Raw genomic sequence first — 21,129 nt, 5'->3', positions numbered from 1 at the left:
AGGGATGCAGGGATCCAGGAATTCAGGGATCCAGGGATCAAGGGATGCAGGGATCCAGGAATTCAGGGATGCAGGGATCCAGGAATTCAGGGATCCAGGGATGCAGGGATCCAGGAATTCAGGGATCCAGGGATGCAGGGATGCAGGGATCCAGGAATTCAGGGATGCAGGGATCCAAGGATGCAGGGATCCAGGAATTCAGGGATCAAGGGATGGAGGGATGCAGGGATCCAGGGATCCAGGAATTCAGGGATCCAGGAATTCAGGGATGCAGGGATCCAGGAATTCAGGGATCCAGGGATCCAGGGATGCAGGGATCCAGGAATTCAGGGATCCAGGAATTCAGGGATGCAGGGATCCAGGAATTCAGGGATCCAGGGATGCAGGGATCCAGGGATCCAGGGGCAGCCACAGGTGCTCTGGGCAGCATCAAACCAGGGGATGTGCGCTTTGAGCACTGCAAAAATGTTGGTGGAGCAAAACTTTCCTGGGCCTAATTTGACTTCCCCCTCGGAGATGGAGAGTGGGAGAGACCGGGAGCGTCCCCAGAGCAGGAATTCCTCCAGCAGCAACAGGCGGAGAGGTCATCAGAGGCAGGGGATTATCCCGGTGGAACAGGGCTGGGGAGCTCGCTGCTGCCAGAAACCCTCCTGTGATCCTCTCCCAGCTCTCCGCTGCCAGGCAGATTCCTCGGAGCTGGGAGAGCGAGGTGCTGGCACCGAGTCACCGCGGGCACCCCGAGCCGCCGCCGGGAGCTGCTCCCGGTGAGCCCCGGCCGTGGGGCACGGCAGGAGCAGGGCTGGCGTTTGCTGCCTTTGGGAGCGAAGAGCGGAGTCCAAGGAGCCGGGCAGCTCCAGGACCTGCTCCGAGGAGCACCGGGAGAGGCTGCGGGAGCCCGGCCCCGTGGGCAGTGATGTGCTGGGATGGTCCCTGCCCACGGCAGGGGTGGAACGAGGTGAGCCTTGAGGTCCCTCCCAAGCCATCGCATCCTGCGTTTCCGTGAGCCCCCGGAGGGTTCCCGGGATCGCTCCGGGTCACGCACGGACACCCAGGGAAGGGTGGGACATCCACGAGCGTGTCCTGCAGGGCAGCCCCAGCCCCGGGCACCGCTCCCCTGCCAGGCTTCCCCATGACCCCCGCGGTTCCTGCGACACCGCAGCCCTCGGGGGACACTGAGCTGTCACCGCCGCTGCTCCCGGGAGGCTGCGAGCCCCTTCCCGCTGCCCTGCCCCGCGCCTCGGCCCGAGTGAGGCGATGGCTCCTGCCGTGCCAAAGGAGCGGGGCAGCGCTCGGGGGCTGCCCGAGGGGCCGGGGGATCCTCCGGGGATGCTCCGCTCGGGGGGCGCCCCGTCGGGACCGGGACGGGCGGGGACGGGCGGCACCGCCTGCGCGCACGGCTCCGCACCGCATTCCCTCACATCTCCGCACATCCCCGCACATCCCCCGTGTATCCCCGCACCGCATCCCCGCACCGCATCCCCGCACATCCCCGCACATCCCCCGTGTATCCCCGCACCGCATCCCCGCGTATCCCCCGTGTATCCCCGCACATCCCCGCACCGCATCCCCCTCGTATCCCCCGTGTATCCCCGCACATCCCCGCGCCGCATCCCCCGCACATCCCCCGCGTATCTCCGCACATCCCCGCACATCCCCCGCACATCCCCGCCCCGGTGTGGGGGCGCGGTCCCGTCCCGCCCCCCCGCGCCGCCGCGGAGCGCAGCGCGGGCGCGCAGCGGGACCGGACCCGCCCCGCCGCCGCCGCCGCCGCCGCCGCCGCTTTGTGTCTGGGCGCCGCCCGCGGAGGCGGAGCGGGCCCGGCGCTGGGCTCCGCGGCGGGGCGGGCGGCGGGACAGCCGCGGGCAGCCCCCGGCGGCGCCCGCGCAGCCCCCGCACCGCGGCTCGGCCGCGCATGGACGCGCGCTCCCGCCTGCACCGTGAGTACGCGGGGCCGGGGCCGGGAGGGGCGCGCAGCCCCCGGGGGATGCCCGGGCCGCCCACGCCCCCGGGAGCGGGGAGGGAACGCGGGGCGGCTCCGCCGAGGACAAAGGAGCGCGGGGAGCGCGGGGAGAGCGGGGAGCGCTCCTCGGTGCGCGCAGCCCGGGCGCGCTCCGCTCCTGAGCCGCCCCCGCGCAGCCCCCGCGCAGCGCTGACAGCTCGGGCGCGGTGCCACAGAACCTGCCTGCGGCGGGGGTCGGGCTCGGCGCAGCTCCTGGAAAATTCTGCGCCCTTCGCAGCGGCGGTGGAGGCGCGGGGAGGTGCGGAGGAGGCTCCCTCCCTCCTTCCCTCCTTCCCTCCCTCCCTCCGCGCAGGGACATCGCCGCCTCCCGCGGTCCCTCGGCCCGTTTGGCGCTCCCGGCCGCCTGCAGAAGGCCGGCGGGGGCTCAGCTCGGGCTCTGGGGGGCAGCGGGGCCCTGGGCACCGGCTCGGCCCCGCTCTGGGGGCGTTTGCGGGGGGCTGCGCAGGGGCCGGGCCCGGGGCGCTCGGAGCCCGCGTCCCCCGGCCCCATCCCCGGGACCGCGTGTGCCGAGCTGGCTTCGCTCCTCTGCTCTGGGAGGCCGGGCCGGGGAGGGTCACGGACAGGAGAACCCTGCCGAAAGTTCCTCGGTTTTGGGGAAATAGAAACGATCCTATGGATATTTGTGCCGTGCCCCTCACTCCATCTAAATCCCTGCCTTTCGCTCCTGCCCATCCGTGATTTCCAGCTAAGAACTCCGGCCACGTGCCCACGGTCGGGGTCTCTAATCTCAGGTGTCGGAGTGAGAATAATCCTTAGGAACAGCAGAAATCCAAAGCGTTTCCCCCACCACGAGCACAGAAGTGACTTAATCCGGTGGGTTTTGCTGTTCCACATCTGCTCGCTCAGCTCCTCACGGAGGAGGAGGAGGAGGGAGGGAGGGAGGGATGCTCGCCATGGCAACCTCGCGGCGCAAATTGCAGCCACTTCGGGGAAGTAGCAGGACTTGGGAAAGAAACGGGAGCAGCTGATCTGAGAAGGGGCACGCTCGGGGATGAGCAGCTGGGAGAGCGTGTCCCCTTTTTGGGAACATTCCCGGAGCCTGGGGGTGGCTCTGGAGAGGGACGGGGCCTTCGGGGAGGTCACGGAGCTTCCCTTGCGAGCAGCCGCAGTGAAAGGAGGGCTCTTCATTTCCCAAACACCCTTAATTACTGTGATTGTTCCGAAATTTAATGATTTTTATCGTCTGATACCTTGCTGTGCCGTGTTACCTTGCTGTCCCTGTGAACTTTAACCTCCCCTGAATTCCATCTGTAAAACTTTTCCTCGGCTAAAGTGGCGTTTTTATTTTTTAATTACCTCACAGAGGAGGAGCTTTGCTCTGCGCTTCTCTTGCACAGCTGATGTGAAATCCCTAAAAAAGCGGGGGGGGTTCGATTGCACCGATTTTCGCAGTTGCTGGAGTAACAGAACCATTCCTGGGTGCCTGGTGGATGTGAGGAGCTGCAGCTCGGGAGCAAACGCTGCGGAGAGCCGGGCTGGAATCCCTGGGAAGGTGCTGCCAGCCCAGCAGCAAATTCCCCACTCCCTGCACCTGCAGGAATTTGTCAGTGCTTCCCGACACTGCATTAAAAATTGGTTGAAGTTTAAAATCCCACAGGAAGGATTTTAAAAGGAAGCTTGGCCACTGTCTCTGGAATATTTCAAGGCAGCAGCACCATTAGAGCCCCCAGAATTCTGATTAATCACCCCTGAGGTGGTTAATCAATGCTGGGAGCGTTGATCCTAAAGCAGAGACTCCAGGGATCCCAAACAGAGAAATCCACGGCAGGACAGGCGGGGGCTGTGGGGTGGCAGCCCCTGAGTCCCCCCAGAGCCACCGAGGCTCCCCTGGGCCAGCACCACCCCCGGGGCTGTGGGGTGCCTTGGCCTGGCATGAGGGGCAGGAGACTGATCAGAAATGGGGAATTTCATCCCCCCGGGCAGTCAGGGAGTTTTATCCGGCTGGAATTCAGCTGAGCCCCCTCCCCTGCCCGGCCAGAGGCTCCATCCCTGGGGCTCCAGGGCTGCCCATCCCGGCCGTGCCCAGCTGGGAAAGGGCAGGTGGAGGAGGCAGCGCTGCCCTCCGGGGTGTGAATCCATCGAGCACTGGGAAAATCCGCTGGGACACAGCTGGGGTGGGAACCCACGCCCTGCCAGGTGTCCCAGGAACATCCAGAGCCACTCGAGAATCCCAATTAAGGATTTCGGTGGATGCGAGCCCAGCGCAGCCCGAGCTCCTCGAGGTGGTACCAAGCCCTATTTAAAGATTTCTAAGAGCCACGATGTGTCCTTGGTTTTCATCTCAGCTCCCTCTAATTTTAGCGTGGTTTCCGTAGGCTCTCATTTGCAGATTGCATCAAATCCTAGGACAAGGCTTGCAGAACTCGGGGCTGGTTCTTCCTTTTCTTTTTTTTTTTTTTTCCCTGGGAATGCAGCAATTTGTCGAGAGCAGAGAAATCCTCCGTGTTGGACTGGGCAGAGCCGCCCCTCCCGGTGCGAGCTGCGGAGAAGTTGGGGAAGGGAGGGATGAGGAGGGATGGCTGGAAGCAGCTGGGAATGAGGCTGGAGAGCTCTGAGAGCCCCGAGGAGAGGCTGCTGCTGGCAGGGCTGGAGCCAAGTGCGAAATTAGGGAAAGAAAGGAGCATTAAACCCCAGCGCTCTGCGAACGGGGAGCAAATACCGTGTTAATGGATCAGGTTCTGGTGAATAAAGAAGAAAAGAAGCTGTAAGCTCAGGAAGGCTCTTTTTGTTATTATAAAGAGGAGAATATTCCTCATCCTTTAGTTCCCTCGGATCCGGAGTGAATGACTTTAGAGCTACAGGAGTTTAAGCTCATCGGAGGAAAACGGCGCTTCTTTTTTTCCTTTTTTCCCTTTTTTTTCTCTTTTTTTTCCCCGAGTATTTCGCCGGGGAAAAGATTTGGAAATAAGAGTCGGAGCCAAGAGAATCTGTGGAGAGCAGATTTAACCTTTTCTAGGCTAGGAACCAGTAGCCAGCGGGCAGAAAAAAAAATTCCGAATTTGTGTGAGTGGGGCGGAGGAGAGCAGCGGTTTATCCAGCGCCGGGATGTAGGGAGCTGGGACTGGGAGTGCCGAGCACATTCCCATGGCTGGGAATCCAACACCCGGCTCCGCATCACGTGAATTGCCAGGCACCGCTCCTGTTCCAGGGATGCTGGAGATGTGAAGACGTCCTTGGGAGATCTTGGATGCTCGGATTGAAATAAAGCAATCGGCAGAGGGATCCGCCGGGAATAAAATCCGGGATTAAGGAGCCTTTGGACAGCCGCGGCAGCTCGGGAATTGTCCCCGTGGGACAGGGAGAGCATCCCTGTGCTCCAGCCCGGCCCCGGAGCTGCCCTGGAGCGCTGGATCCAGCGGGATTTAAAGGCTCGGATCGTTCCACAGCCCCGCTTTTTTTTTTTTTTTGTCTTTTTTTTTTTTTTGGTCGCTTTGAGATTTTTTTCTGCGGCGGCCCGAGGGCAGCCGGTGAAGGAAGGGGATGGCATGGCACGGGCACGGCGGCATTCCCGAATTCCCTCCGCGAGGAACGCGCCGGGGCAGCGGATTCACCCCTCCCGTCAGCTACGGCAGGAGCCGGGAGCGGGGCCGGCGCCGGCGCTTGGTGTCCCTGCTGCAGAACCCATCCCTGCTCTGCAGAGGTGCGGGGGACACCGGGGGACACAGGGGGACACGGGGGGACACAGGGGGACACAGGGGGACACGGTCAGAGGGGACAGCGGGGGGACACGGCCAGCGGGAACAGACCTTGGGGGTTTTGTGGAACAAATCTTGGAGGTTTTGGGGGACAGACCTTGGAGGTTTTGGGGAACAGACCTTGGAGGTTTTGGGGGACAGACCTTGGAGGTTTTGGGGGACAAACCTTGGGGGTTTTCGGGGTCAAACCCTGGTGGCTCTGGGGGACAGACCTTAGGGGTTTTGTGGAACAATCTTGGAGGTTTTGGGGGACAGACCTTGGAGGTTTTGGGGGACAGACCTTGGAGGTTTTGGGGGACAGATCTTGGAGGTTTTGGGGGACAGACCTTGGAGGTTTTGGGGGACAGACCTTGGAGGTTTTGGGGGACAGACCTTGGAGGTTTTGGGGGACAGACCTTGGAGGTTTTCGGGGACAAAGCTTGGGGGTTTTGGGGGGACAGACCATGGGGGTATTGTGGGAAAAATCTTGGGGGTTTTGGGGGGACAGACCCTGCAGGACTCAGAGCTGCTGGCAGGAGGGGACAGAGTCTGGGGGGACACACCGTGGTGGCTCTGGGGGACACATCTTGGTGGCTCTGGGGGACACACCGTGGTGGTTTTGGGGGACAGACCTTGGTGGCTTTGGGGGACAGACCGTGGTGGTTTTAGGGGACAGACCTTGGTGGCTTTGGGGGACAGACCTTGGTGGCTTTGGGGGACAGACCGTGGTGGCTTTGGGGGACAATGATGGCTTTGGGAGGGACAAACCCCACTGAGGGTTGAGGAGGTGCTGGCAGGAGGGGACAGAGCTCGGGCAGGGGGACTCTGGGGCTCGAGGAGCTGAGCTGTGGCTGCCAGGAGCTGTCTCCAGCTCTTCCCAGCTCAAACCCCACCAATCTCTGCTTCTCCTGCTTTTCCCCAAATCTATAAAAACCAGCTCCACCCAGCCTCCTCCCCAAGTTCTGTTTCCAGCAGCACCTTCCATCTGCCCTTCCCAGTGCTGAGCTCTGAGGAGGCAGAGGTTCCTCAGCCCTGGGATGTGTTTGGGAGAGGCTCTTGGCCCTCTGCTCCTGCCAGAAGGGCGCTTGGACAGCCTGGAGCAGCCTGGGATGGAGGGGTGAGGCTGGGAAGGGGCCACTCACTTCATAATCAGCATTAAAGTCAGGACTTGGACTTTGCTGATGCTCCCAGCTGGGGACATCCTGGTTCCATCCCCTGAAGGTGTTGGAATCTCGTTGCACTTTGATTTTGCCCCAGGTATTTGCTGTGTGCGTGGCGTCGAGGCAGCTCTGCCTGTTGTTCCAAGAAATATTCCTACATTTTCCAGCCTGAGCACTAAATTGGTGGCTTTCAGCAGTTCCCTAATTATGTGAGACATTTTTTGTACTTAACAAATGGTTCTGATTCCTGCCAGCACTTTCAGCCTGGTGTTCCAGGCCCGTGGGTGTCGGGGAACAGAACATATTTCTGTGTCTGTGAATATGATCCCACACGTTGTCTTAAGTGGGAAAATGTTCACAGCCCTTATATGGAGAAGGATTTTTTTTCTCCCCCTAAATCCATCAGTGCTTTCTCCTGCAGTACTAACGCAGTTTGATCTTCCTGGTGCTCTCCAGGCTGGATTAGGAACCACAAATACGAAATGGGCTTCCTTCTTCTCCTGGCAGAAGTGAGGCGTGACCTGCTGTGCCCTCAAACCATCCAGGAATTGGGTCTGGAAGTGGGGGATGCTCTTCCAGCCCTGCAGAGCTGCCAGGTGAAGGTACCTGGGAGCATCCAGGTGCTGTTTCTCCTGGAATTGTTCATCCCTGCTCCCCCCCAGCCGTGTTGGTGCCATTGCTGCAGCAATTTTGTCCAGGAATGCTCGTGGCTGAATGAGTTATTCCTGATCCCTGGCATCACTCCCAAATCCTCTGGGGCTTGGTGGTGCTCATGGAGGAGCAGGAGAGGGGTGAGGCCTCCTCCTGCTCTCCTGGGAAAGCTGAGGCTGGAGAGGGGCAGGATCCCTCCCTGACCTGCTGGGGATGCTCAGCCCAGGGTCCCACTGCTCACTGCTGCTCAGGGACAGCTCCTTGTCCCCACATCCTTCTCCAGGGTCTCCAGGATGTGCCATTTTGGGAATTTGGCTCTGCACCAACTCAGTGAACTCATCTGTATTTGTAGGATTTTTTTCTTGGGATGACAGAACAGGGTTTTCTGTATTTGTTGATCCATGGCTGTGGATGCTGCAGTATTTTTCTCAGGATTTCTTTTCCCTAGCAAAGCCCCTTTTCAGGATTCCTGCAGAAATACCTGGGAAAGAGGCTGCACTGAAAACTGGGAGCACATCAGCTTTCCAGCCCAGGCACAAAAAAACCCCTGAAAAGAAGGAATTCTGTGCATTTTCCAGGGCTGTCCTTGTCTCCACCTGCCAGGAATAGGCACTCTTTTAAGGGGATGTCATTCTCACTCTGCTGGATGAACATTTCCAGTTGTGATGACAACCATGTGGGAACTTGAACAAGTGAAAAATGGAGCTCCAGGAGCTGCCAGGCACAGGCCTTTCATCAGAGCTGCTATTCTGGGGGGACAGATTCGGCATCAGGAGGTGTCAGGCGAAGTGTCAGCCTGGATTTAATCCCTGGCCAAGACATCTTGGGTTTGGAGTGGTGACTTTGGATAAATCTCAGTCCCAAGGTCACTCTGTCCCCATGGGGAGGGCTGGGAAAATCCACACACAAAGCACTTGTCTGGTTCGTTTCCTTCTCCAGTTTTTCTTTAATCCAACTAATTTTGTGGGAATTACAAAGCAGGAGAGTGCCATTCCAGGGAATTTTGGAGTTCCCATCCCCAGAGGAGCCCAGGGAAGGGCTGGAGGAGGCAGGGGGCAGGGTGGGGACAGGGTGGGGACAGGATGGGGACAGGATGGGGACAGGGTGGGGACAGGTGGTGACCTTGGAGGGCTTTTCCTCAGTAATTCCTGGATCCTGTTCCTCAGGGTTTGTGTCTCCCACAGCTGGAATCTCATCCAGAGGGTGCTGAAGGCAGGGAGAAGCTCCCTGAATTCCTCCTGCTGGATTTGATCCTGCCTGAGCTCCTCATCCCAGAGAAAGCAGCATCTCCCTGCTGCTCACAGGCAGGAGCACAAAGAGTGCCTGGAACTGTGGGCAGGAAAAGGCTTTTCATCCCAGGGCCCTTGTTTCCAGCTCTGATCCGTAATTCCCAGGGATTATTTGTTTCCTGAGGAATCCTGGGCAGCTCATCCCCACATCCAAACACGTTTGTTTTTTGCTCAGCCTGATTTAATTCCTCTCTGCCCAGGAGTTTCTGAGCAGATGCAGCAGGTCTGACTCTGATGCTTCCCACAGATTTTTCTTGCTCTCTGGAGCAGCCAGAAGGTCAAACCCCACTCCTTTGTGTCCTGATAATTTAACTGGAGCCAGGAGAGCTCCACAGAGTGAATTCCTTGGATCCCAGTGCAGGACAGGAGGGTGCTGGACCTGTGGCAGCTTTTGAGAGAATCAGCTGCTCTGTCCAGAGACTCATCCATGCTTGTCTTAAAAAAAGCTTCCCAAATTCCCTCCTGGAGCAGCCACAACCCAGCTAATTAAAACAGGAATCAAAATGGGAGTTTGAAGTTGAAGTAAAAATGAAATAAATAGAAAATAAAGCAACTAAATATTGAAATCGAAATAAAACCCAGAGTGGTGACTGCTGCCACCATTTAACTGCAGAGACAACACGAACACTTCTTCTTAATTAAGGAGTGGGAAAAGCTAATTAGCAAACTGCATCATGGCATTGTTGTGGAGATGAGGGCTTTGTGATTAAAGTTGCTTTGAGGAAGCAAGCCAGGAAAGAAATCCAGGTTTCCTGGAAGATCTGTAATGATTTTCTAATTGATTTCCTGGAGCAGGATTTTTTCTTTTCATGGCATTTCAGCTGTTTGTGATTTATTTGTCAACCAGAGGAGCAAAAGCCAGGTTTGTCTGGAGCAGTTGTGAGAGTGCTGGGACAGGGTTTAGTGGGTGAGGTGCAGTGCAGAGAAATGAGCTGGAGCTGTGGTTTAACCTGCACAGGTAAATTGGGAATTTGGGATGGAATTAGAGGAGTTTTGGGGGTTGGAGGTGAGCTGAGGCTTGGAATTAAATGTTATTTCACAGAATCCCAGAACATGCTGAGTTGGAAGGGAACCCTCAGCATTACTGAGCCCAACTTCTGCCCCAGGACATCCCAGAAATCCAAGTGGGAATCCCAAAAAAGGGGGGGAAACACCCCCGAGCTCAGTGGGGTCCAAGCCAGCCCCACCCCACAATGCTGTGATTGGGAACGAGCATCCTGCAACTCCTGTCAAAGTTCAAAGAGCTCAGGGCAGGAGGGGACCTGTCCCCTGCAGGTGTTTTCCCTTTTCCCACTGCTTGGGAAGCAGATTTTTCCCTGTGCTCCGAGCCAGGCTCCCGCTGCTCACATTTGCAGCTTCATTTCACCTGGGACAGTGCCTGGAGCAGCAGAGCTTTATGGATGAGATAATCAGCAGCTCCTGAAAGTGATTAAATAAAGGTGGCATCTCCAGTCAGCCTTCTGGGGTGCTTTTGCCAGGTTTTGATGGATTATTTGAGTGTTTTCAGGAGACTTTCCATACTGGGAGCAGCAGGCAGAGCATTAAATCCAGGAATCCCAGGGCCTGTTGAAGGTCAGTGTTCCCTGTGTCAGGGGCAAGGCTGTGGATCCAGCAGAAATATTGCAATTTTTACATTCCTGGCGTGCTTTTGGTGCTTTTTCCTCCCATTTTTTTTCCGTTTTATTGATGCAGTGATCTATAAAATAAATGGGGGGAGAAGTTATGGCAGAGATCAAATATTGGGATTTCTCTTCCATGTGTTCCCTGTCTCCTGGGAAGCCTGACAGTTTCATTTCTTCCTTTGACCTTCTGCTAGAGCAGCTTTCCATGGAATCCCAGAGCAGTTTGGGTTGGGAGGGACCTTAAAACTCATCCCATTCCAGCCCTGCCATGGCAGGAACCCCTCCCACCATCCCAGGCTGCTCCAGCCTGGCCTGGGACATTTCCAGGGATCCAGGGGCTGTGCCAGGGGGAGATTTTCAAATCCAGGTTTTAAATTTAACATCAGCAGCAAGGTTCTCTAAAGACTCCTCTGATGGTTTGCCCTCAGTTTCTGGGAGGACAAAAATTTTGTCTTTCTCCAGAAACAATGAGCTCTTAAAAATCCCATTCCTTTGGAGATTGTTGGTAATTAAGAGGGTTAATGAAGCAGGGTTTCCTGGTGGGTTATGGCAGCACTGAAGCACAGGAAGGTGAATGTCCCAAGCTGCTCTGAGCCACACTGGGTGACCCACGAGGGGTTTGGAGTTTGGTGGGGATTGCTTTGGGGGTTTTATTTTTGGGATGTTCACTGGCATCACCAGGCACCTTCCTTTATGGTTTTTTGGGGTTTTAATTTTGGGATGTTCACTGGCATCACCAGGCACCTTCCTTTATGGTTTTTTGGGGTTTTAATTTTGGGATGTTCATTGGCATCACCAGGCACCTTCCTTTATGGTTTTTTGGGTTTTATTTTTGGGATGTTCATTGGCATCACCAGGCACCTTCCTTTATGGGTTTTTGGGGTTTTAATTTTGGGATGTTCATTGGCATCACCAGGCACCCTCCTTTATGGTTTTTGGGGTTTTAATTTTGGAATGTTCATTGGCATCACCAGGCATGTTCCTTTATGGTTTTTTTGGGGTTTTATTTTTGGGATGTTCACTGGCATCACCAGGCACCTTCCTTTATGTTTTTTTTGGGGTTTTAATTTTGGGATGTTCATTGGCATCACCAGGCATGTTCCTTTATGGTTTTTTTGGGGTTTTCCCTTTCTGGTTTGGTCAGAATGACCTGTTGGTTGTGAGCTGAACATGGTTTGATGCTTGGCTGAGGGTTTTGTTACCCTGTGAAGGGGAGGATTAAACCCCAGGCTGGTTGTTTTACATATCCTGAGATTTTCCACCCTGAAATAGAGGTTGTATTTCCACCTCAGCCTGCAGAAAAGGAGGGATTTCTCCATGGGAAGGGTGCTCAGGCCTTGGGAGTGCCTGGGCAGGTGGTGGAGTCCCCATTCCTGGAGGGATTTCACAGCTCTGTAGATGTGGCAGTGAAGGTCCCTGAACATTCTCCACCGTGGATTTGGGATGAACTCCAACATTTGGTGATGTAAGAACTCCAACAATCACAGAGGAACCTCTCAGGCACTCTGACTGTCCCTGAAGGGCTTTGTTCCTTGTGATGCTTTCCAACATTGCTTCCAGTTTCACAGGTTTTAAAAATATCCTTCCCAGTTTTGGTAGGAGGAAGTTTTCCTGTAGGAAAAGCGAAATCACCATAAAAGGCTTGTTATTAAACCTTACGAGCTCAGTGCTTTTAATTTAACTTGTTACATCACAGGAGTGTGAATTCATTAAACTTCCTATTCTTATATGTGGGATCTATTTTAGCTGATGAATCTCTAAGAAAAAGGTTGGAGATGCGTCAGCAGCTCCTGTGGCTCTCTGGGAGGAAAATATGTGGAATTTAAAAGTGCTGTAGGGAAGGGAAGGGAGCAATGCCTGTGTCCTTCATCCTGCTGGGCAAGGAGGAGGGAACAGACCCTGCTCAGAGCCTGGGGGACACCTTGGAATATTCTCATTCCCTTGCCAGCTCTCTGGGTGTGTTTGGGATGAAGGAGGAGCCCCCAGTTGGCCCCTCAGGGTTTGGGGTGACAGCTCTGGGTGGCCCTGGCTGTGCTGTGTCCCCTGAGCCGCTCTCATTCCAGGCTCCCTTGGGAACTGGGTCACTTTGTGAGACCCCAGCTGTGCAAAATGGGTTTTTATCACTTTTATCCCAGTGCAGGAGAACCTTGCTGTGGGGGCTGGAGCTCCAGTGAGGGTCTGGAGCATCCCCTGCCCCGTCCTCAGGGGATGTGGCACTGCTGGGACAGCTCTGGGGGTGCTCCCTGCTTTCCATTCCATCTTTACTCCAACTCTTGTCATTCCCCCAGCAGAAACTGCTTCCTGCTATCCCAAATCCCCCTGCAGCCCAGCATTCCCAAGGGACTCCTCCCTTTGGCTTTCTCCGAGGGCTTGAACTTAAATTTAAATTTTGTTTGGGTTGGGAGGGACTCAAATTCCCCCCAGAGCCACCCCAGCCATGGCAGGGACAGCTCCCACTGTCCCAGGCTGCTCCAAACCCATCCAGCCTGGCCTTGGGCACTGCCAGGGATCCAGGGGCTGCTCTGGGAATTCCATCCCAGCCCCACATCATCCTCACAGGGAGGAATTCCTGCCCAAGATCCCATCCAGCCTGGCCTCGGGCCCTGGGAGCCATTCCCTGTGTCCTGTCCCTGCTTTTCCATCCCTTGCACAGCAGATTCCAGCTCTGGGGAAGAGCTGAAGTCTCCAAAGGCTCGGAGCTGTTCCCTGGGTGAGGCCCCACTCTGCTCTGGAGGTTCCCACTCACAATTCTGCTCCTTTCCCAAACTCCTGTGAGTGAATCCCGAGCCCTGAGCTCCCGGAGCAGCTGGAGATGAGCTCTGGGATCGCTGATCCCGCCAGTCCCAGCAGCAGGAATGTGCTGCAGGTGGAGAGGCACACGTGGACTGGCATTAATTTTATTAAGCTGCTGTAATTCTCCCTAAAGAATGTTGTGTGCTGCTGATTCCATTAGGCTGTGCAGGATCAGTGTCAGGCTGCCAGGCCTGTGACTATTCCCGTTATCCCATTTTCTCCAGTAATTCCATGCAGCAGCTGCCTGCTCCCTTCTAATTCCCTTTGCCAAGGAAGCGCAATTTGGCACAAAAATGTTATTTTACTTTAGTTCTTGTCTCAGAACAGGGGGCTCCAGAGAGTTACAGGCACAATCCCAAAGGTTTTTGGGAAAGAAAGCACCATGGAAATCAGGGATCTGCAGGGAACTTGGGCCTGGACTGTCCTGGTGGTTCTTGCTGAAATCAACCCCCAGAAATTCCCATCAATTCTCATTAATCCAGTTAGAATATATCCTAATATCAATATATTCACTGCTCCAATCAGTGATCAGTTAATTTTATTTCTAGATTTCTTCCCAAACTCCTGGCAGCGATCAGCAGGGCCTGAGCTCTCCCAGATCCCGTTTGGGAAGCAGGGAAATTCCTGCAAAATGTGGAAAACTGCTCTTACCTGGTGTGCAATCCCACCAGGGCGGCTTCTGTGTGCTGGAATGGGATGATTTAACACTCCATAAATCAGGTTCCACACCCCAGCAGTGAAAAGGGACAATATCTCACGGTACCACAGAGAAAAGTAACATTAATTACAGATTTTGACAGTCAGGGCCACCCTGTTTGCTTATTTACAAGAGAAATAATTCACCCAATCTCAGCCAGGAGGGAAGGGCAGCTGCCAGCCGAGGCTGGGAATTTTTGGCAGGAAAATATTGTTAAAATAAAATAGGCTTAAATCAATAAAATAATTTTAAAAAAAACCCACTCAAACCCTATTTTTATTACTAAATAATTGAGTTGCCAGGAAAATATTGCTGGAAAATAGCATTTTTCTGACTCTAAGTAACTGGAATAGGGTCACTGATGGGGCACCTTGCACTGGGGGAACTCACACTTCCCCAGCTGCTGCTGCTGCCTCTTCCTCATTCCTGAATAAGGAAATCTCTTTGAGGAAAGGCAGAGAAATCCCCAGTGCTCTTCAGGGACTCTGGAAAAATCTCCCTGTGAACCTGTGTAGTGGTTTGGATTTGTTAATCTGAGTTTTTTTGCTTAATACACTAAATAATGAGGTGGGTTTTAGTGCTGGCTAAAATTCCTGGGGTATTTATTTTTTGCTGTGAGATAAGGATTAGGAGAAGGTTAAAACAGGTTTATAATTTAAAAGGAATAAAGAAATGGTGCTGAGGTGCTGCACCAGCACAGGATTTGCTGCCTTTCCTCAGATATCTGGAGGAAATCTGAAGGAAAATGATGTGAAGCTGCTGCTCTGGGTTCATTTAATTGAATTTCTCTCTTACACCAGCAACTCCTGTCCAGGAAATCCTCTCAGGCAGCTGGAGATGAGGGGCAGAAACCCCTCTCAGCCCCAATTCTCAATTCCTGGCCTCTCCTGGTGCTGGTGGAAGTGTTTGAAGGAGCAGGGATGAGGAGTTGGGTAACTCTGTGCTCAGGGCAGCAGAACAATTTGCTAACGAAGGGATCCAAGTGGAACCTGGGGGAAGCTGCAGGGAAAGGGAAAGGAAAGGGAAATGTGCTCATTTTCCCTCTGCAGTGGTCACTGAGAGCGAGTTCCTTCCACTGAAATTCTTGGGATAAAGGACAGGGGAGGTTCCTCGAGGAAGCAAAGCAAGAGGGAAAAGAAAGGATTATTTATTTCTTCCTTTGCCCAAAGAGGAGCCAATCCTGCACCCCTTACTTCCAAATCCCCAGTGGAGATAATTGCATAACCAAAGATAAATATTGCAGTTAAATTCAATGCAAATTGGTCTGATTTATTTTAATCTTGTTAGACTTCGGTTCAAGTTCTGCTGTTGAGCTGTGCTTTAATCAACATTATTCCAGCTGAGCGTGCAAGCTGAGTTGGAGGTGGGATCCTGAGGGATCCTCAGGTGCTGGATTTGTGCTGGGCACTGAGGTGTGAGGAAGAGCTGGGAAATCCCTCCTGGAAAGCCTCTGGCAGCTGGGAAGGGCTGCAGAAGGAAAACCTTTGGACATCTCTGCTTTTAAACCATCAAATTCCCAGTGCTCCTAAAGCTCACCTTTGCTTGCTGTGGCTTCTGCCTCCGTGTTGCTGGTTTTGGAATATTCAGGGAGACACAATCCTCTGGATTTTCTGGGGGTTGTTTGTTGGAAGGGGATTTGAAGGTGAGGGATCTGTGGTAAGAGCAGGAGCAAAGGGAACCCAGGGGCAGGAACAGAAAGTTGTTTCATATCAGGAGTTGTGTCCCCATGAGGGAACTCAGCTGGGAGTTCCACACCCTCCTTTTCCTGCTCTTCTGTATCCACCTGCTCCTCACCCCTGTAACTCCTGCCTTGGGCCTGCTCCCCAAAATCAGGGAATCACGGAATCACCGAGCTTGGAAAAGCCCTCTGAGCCCGTGGAGTCCCCCAGCACTGCCAAGGTCAGCACTGCCCCACGTGCCCAGGTGCCACATCCCCAGGGATTTCCATTGCCAGGGATTTCCATCCCCAGGTGCCACATCCCCAGGGATTTCCATGCCCAGGTGCCACATCCCCAGGGATTTCCATTCCCAGGGATTTCCATCCCCAGGTGCCACATCCCCAGGGATTTCCATGCCCAGGGATTTCCATCCCCAGGTGCCACATTCCCAGGGATTTCCATCCCCAGGGATTTCCATCCCCAGGTGCCACATTCCCAGGGATTTCCATGCCCAGGGATTTCCATGCCCAGGGATTTCCATTGCCAGGGATTTCCACTGCCAGGGATTTCCATCCCCAGGTGCCACATCCCCAAGGATTTCCATGCCCAGGGGTTTCCATGCCCAGGGATTTCCATGCCCAGGGATTTCCATTGCCAGGGATTTCCATCCCCAGGTGCCACATTCCCAGGGGTTTCCATGCCCAGGGGTTTCCATGCCCAGGGATTTCCATGCCCAGGGATTTCCATCCCCAGGTGCCACATTCCCAGGGGTTTCCATGCCCAGGGATTTCCATCCCCAGGGATTTCCATGCCCAGGGATTTCCATCCCCAGGTGCCACATTCCCAGGGATTTCCATTCCCAGGTGCCACATCCCCAGGGATTTCCATGCCCAGGGATTTCCATGCCCAGGGATTTCCATGCCCAGGGATTTGCATGCCCAGGGATTTCCATGCCCAGGGATTTCCATTCCCAGGGATTTCCATCCCCAGGTGCCACATGCCCAGGGATTTCCATGCCCAGGGATTTCCATGCCCAGGGATTTCCACGCCCAGGGATTTCCATCCTGCAGGAACAGGGACTCCCCCCTGCCTGGGCAGCTGTGCCAGGGCCTGAGCTCCCTTTCCTTTCCTGACAGGGAGCTGGGGCTGCCACATCCCAAAAATCCAGTCTGTCCTGCTATCCCTGAAATCCAGCCTGTCCCAGTATCCCTAAAATCCAGCCTGTCCCAGTATCCCTAAAATCCAGCCTGTCCCAGTATCCCTAAAATCCATCCTGTCCCAGTATCCCTGAAATCCAGCCTGTCCCAGTATCCCTAAAATCCAGCCTGTTCTGCTATCCCTAAAATCCAGCCTGTCCCAGTATCCCTACAATCCAGCCTGTCCCAGTATCCCTGAAATCCAGCCTGTCCCAGTATCCCTAAAATCCAGCCTGTCCCAGGATCCCTAAAATCCAGCCTGTCCCAGTATCCCTAAAATCCAGCCTGTCCCAGTATCCCTCAGATCCAGCCTGTCCCAGTATCCCTCAGATCCAGCCTGTCCCAGTATCCCTAAAATCCAGCCTGTCCCAGTATCCCTAAAATCCAGCCTGTCCCAGTATCCCTAAAATCCAGCCTGTCCCAGTATCCCTCAGATCCAGCCTGTCCCAGTATCCCTCAGATCCAGCCTGTCCCAGTATCCCTAAAATCCAGCCTGTCCCAGTATCCCTGAAATCCAGCCTGTCCCAGTATCCCTAAAATCCAGCCTGTCCCAGTATCCCTAAAATCCAGCCTGTCCCAGTATCCCTAAAATCCAGCCTGTCCTGCTATCCCTAAAATCCAGCCTGTCCCAGTATCCCTAAAATCCAGCCTGTTCTGCTATCCCTAAAATCCAGCCTGTCCCAGTATCCCTAAAATCCAGCCTGTCCCAGGATCCCTAAAATCCAGTCTGTCCCAGTATCCCTAAAATCCAGCCTGTCCCAGTATCCCTAAAATCCAGTCTGTCCTGCTATCCCTAAAATCCAGCCTGTCCTGCTATCCCTAAAATCCAGCCTGTCCTGCTCTCCCTAAAATCCAGCCTGTCCTGCTATCCCTAAAATCCAGCCTGTCCCAGTATCCCTACAATCCAGCCTGTCCCAGTATCCCTAAAATCCAGCCTGTCCCAGTATCCCTAAAATCCAGCCTGTCCCAGTATCCCTAAAATCCAGCCTGTCCCAGGATCCCTAAAATCCAGCCTGTCCTGCTATCCCTAAAATCCAGCCTGTCCCAGTATCCCTCAGATCCAGCCTGTCCCAGTATCCCTAAAATCCAGCCTCTCCCAGTATCCCTAAAATCCAGCCTGTCCCAGTATCCCTAAAATCCAGCCTGTCCTGCTATCCCTAAAATCCAGCCTGTCCCAGTATCCCTAAAATCCAGCCTGTCCCAGTATCCCTAAAATCCAGCCTGTCCTGCTATCCCTGAAATCCAGCCTGTCCCAGTATCCCTCAGATCCAGCCTCTCCTGGTGCCTGCAGGCCCTGCCATCCATTTTTAATGGAATTTAAACGGATAACAGGGAAAGTGCATCTGGAATTGGCCTCGTGTTTCTCACATGAAAATATCCCCTGGTGGTGAATTTATATCCCAGAGAATTCCCAGCGTTTCTCTTGGTGCAATTCAGTAGCGTGGAAGGAGATGGGGGGAAAGAAAATCCAGTGTTTTTTGGGACAAATTTCTTTCCCTGCATTTTGCAGGATATGAATCTCCTTTGTGACAGGAGAGCTGTTATCACCAGGGGCTAAAGCCACAAGAGAAAGCAGTTAAAAGGTTCATTCTGCTCCTAAAAAAGGGCTCCTGTAATTCCCATTACTGTCATTCCGAGTCAGCTACGGAGGATGCACAGGAAAGGAATTTCAGACTTTTAAAATAACGTTTTTACTATGAAAATGAGTGTAAAATTTTCAAATTTATATTTCAAGATATCTTTATTTTAAAATGTATTTTAAAATGTATTTTAAAATATCTTTATTTAAAAATGTATTTTAAAATATCTTTATTTAAAAATATATTTATTTTAAAATACACCCCCCTTTCCATTCTGAAGGGACACAGTTATAGAAAATATTTTCCCAATGTTTCTTTAGTTAAAAGGCAAATTTAAAAAAAAAAAAATATCTAAATAAATAACTATAATTATGTAATACTCATTTATATAAATATAAACAGACATTTATAAATACCTCATGTACAAGTAGATAAATACATCCATTTATTAATACAAATATGGACATATAAATACATAAACACCCAAACCACACAGAAATTTAAATATGTAAACACGCAAATATAGCTTAATATACCAAATCCAGGGATATTTCCATATGCAAACACACAAGCAGAGGAAATAAATATAGAAAATATAAATAGAGCTATTTCCATATGGAAGCAAACGAGTATAAATGCAGGTATTTGGCTTGGATTTTGGAGTTTGATTTCTTTTTAAGCAGTTTTAAGCATCATCCTGGTGCCTGGAGGATGGGATTTGGATCCCATTCCACAGGGGTTTGTTGTGCTGGGATTGCCTCAGGGCCAGTTGGGTGTGAGGAAGGTGAAAAGTTCTTCAGCTCCCAGTGGAAGTGTGGGAAAGGCTGGAATTGGGGGGTTTTAAGGTTCTTCCCAGTCCAAACCAGTCTGGGATAGTGGGATCCCTTCTGGGAATTCCGGTTTCTGGGAAGGGATGAGGAGAGCTGGAGGTGTCAGACTCTGCTCCAGGGGCTGAGGGGGACGGGTGGAAGGGAGGATCCATAAGGAAATGTTCAACCTGAACAGAAAGGAACTGGAATTATCACAGAATCTGGGAATGGTTGGGGTGGGAAGGACCTCAGAGCTCAGCCCTGCCATGGCAGGGACACCTCCCACTGCCCCAGGCTGCTCCAGGCTGCTCCAGGGATCCAGGGACAGCCACAGCTGCTCTGGAATTTCCATCCCAGCCCCTCATCAGCCTCCCAGTTCCTTCCCAGTATCCCACCCATCCCTGCCCTCTGGCAGTGGGAAACCATTCCCTGTGTCCTGGGGCAGGTTAAAATCTCTGTTCTCTGGCATTTCCCTGGAATCCAGGTCAGGGTGAGGGTGAATCCCTTCACCCCATGTGAGGGGAGCCTGTTATTCCTGGAGAGTCCCAGAGGAGCTGTCCCTGCGGGTCCCACATTCCCAGATCCCTGTGTCCTGCTCCGTGATGTGGCTGCTGGGAACAGCTCCATGGGCAATGCACGAGTCCTTTCCTATGGAAATCCTGGAAATCAGGGATGAAAGGAGCCTGCTTCCAAATGCCACATACATCCACAACACCGGGAATGAATGTGCAGGGATTCATCCAGGCTCCCATTCCAGCAGCAGTGGAGCTGGGCACTGGGGATATCCTGGGTGTTGGATAAAGTGCTTTCCATGGTGTTAACAGCTGGAGCTGGGCCAGGATTTTGGATCAGGCTGGATTTTGGGAAAGGTTCTTCCCCCAGAGGGAAGTGCTGCTCAGATCCCAGGGAATGGTCCCAGCCCTGAGGCTGCCAGAGCTCCAGGAGAGCTTGGACAGCGCTGCCAGGGATGGCCAGAGTGGGATTTTGGGATTGTCCTGTGCAGGGGCAGGATCTGGGCTCCATGATCCTTGTGAGTCCCTCCCAAGACAGAACATTCCATGATTCTGTGATCTGTGCATGGCAGGAACGGGACTCAGCATCCCGGGAACCCCAGGTACAGATCCAGAGCCCAATTCCCATCTCCAGGTGCTCCCTTAGCCCAGGGAAGGGTTCAGTGGCAGGAATTGCTGGACTTGGAGTGGTGATTCCATGTGCTCTGGAAAGGGAATGGGATGGGATGGGATGGAATGGAATGGAATGGAATGGGATGGGATGGAATGGAATGGAATGGAATGGAATGGAATGGGATGGAATGGAATGGGATGGGATGGAGCAGGGAGAAGTGTCAGGAAGGAGGTGGGGGAGCAGGGATTCCTCATTTCTGCACTACAGCACGGGAGCAGCACTGGGATAATGGATGGAGCTGGAGCAGTTCTTGCTTTCTAAGAAGAAATTAAAAAAAAAAAAAAATAACAAGAGAGGAGAAAAAAGACCAAAGGAATTTCCAGGAATGGCTCCAGGTCTGTGCTCCCCCTCTCCTTCAGGGAAATGGGGTTTCCTACAGACAAGTGAACTTCCAGGCTTTTAATGAGGTCACGGAATAACCCCAGAGAGGATCTGGGCTGCAATATCCAGTGAAAGAGCTGGAATGTGGATCTGCAGTGACTCAGGATTCCCTCCCAAAGCAGTGAGCGAGTTCATTCTTGGCTTTCTGAGGAGCACAGAGGGTAAAACCACGGCTAAAGTCCTGTCACAGCTGCAGAATTCCCTGAGAACTCCTTTGTGCCTCTTTCCTGCAGGTAGAATTCCTGACCCATCCATGGAAATATCCCAGGCCAGGTTGGAGCAGCCTGGGATCCTGGGAGGCGCCCATGGTGGCACTGGATGAGTTTTGAGGTCCCTCCCAGCCCAACCATTCCACAATTCCAGCATCCTCTGACAGAAACCTCCAAACAGGAAAACCCTTCCTTTAAATTCCCT

At 53.5% G+C, this 21,129-nt stretch overlaps 1 protein-coding gene across 1 annotated transcript in view; it reads left to right on the top strand.

Moving 5' to 3' along the window:
* Window positions 1-1,829: 1,829 nt before the first annotated feature.
* Window positions 1,830-21,129, top strand: part of LRRC7 (leucine rich repeat containing 7) — a 102,920-nt gene continuing 83,620 nt past the window's right edge. Inside the window, exon 1 of the mRNA XM_058842544.1 lies at window positions 1,830-1,937. Coding sequence (XP_058698527.1) covers window positions 1,913-1,937 — 25 coding nt within the window. The 5' untranslated portion in view covers window positions 1,830-1,912. The remainder of the gene's footprint in view (window positions 1,938-21,129) is intronic.

The sequence above is a fragment of the Poecile atricapillus genome, chromosome 7 (assembly GCF_030490865.1).
Source record: "Poecile atricapillus isolate bPoeAtr1 chromosome 7, bPoeAtr1.hap1, whole genome shotgun sequence".
Taxonomy (NCBI): Eukaryota; Metazoa; Chordata; class Aves; order Passeriformes; family Paridae; genus Poecile; species Poecile atricapillus.
The sequence above is the reverse complement of the archived record's forward strand: the minus strand, read 5'-3'. Positions and strand labels throughout refer to the sequence as shown.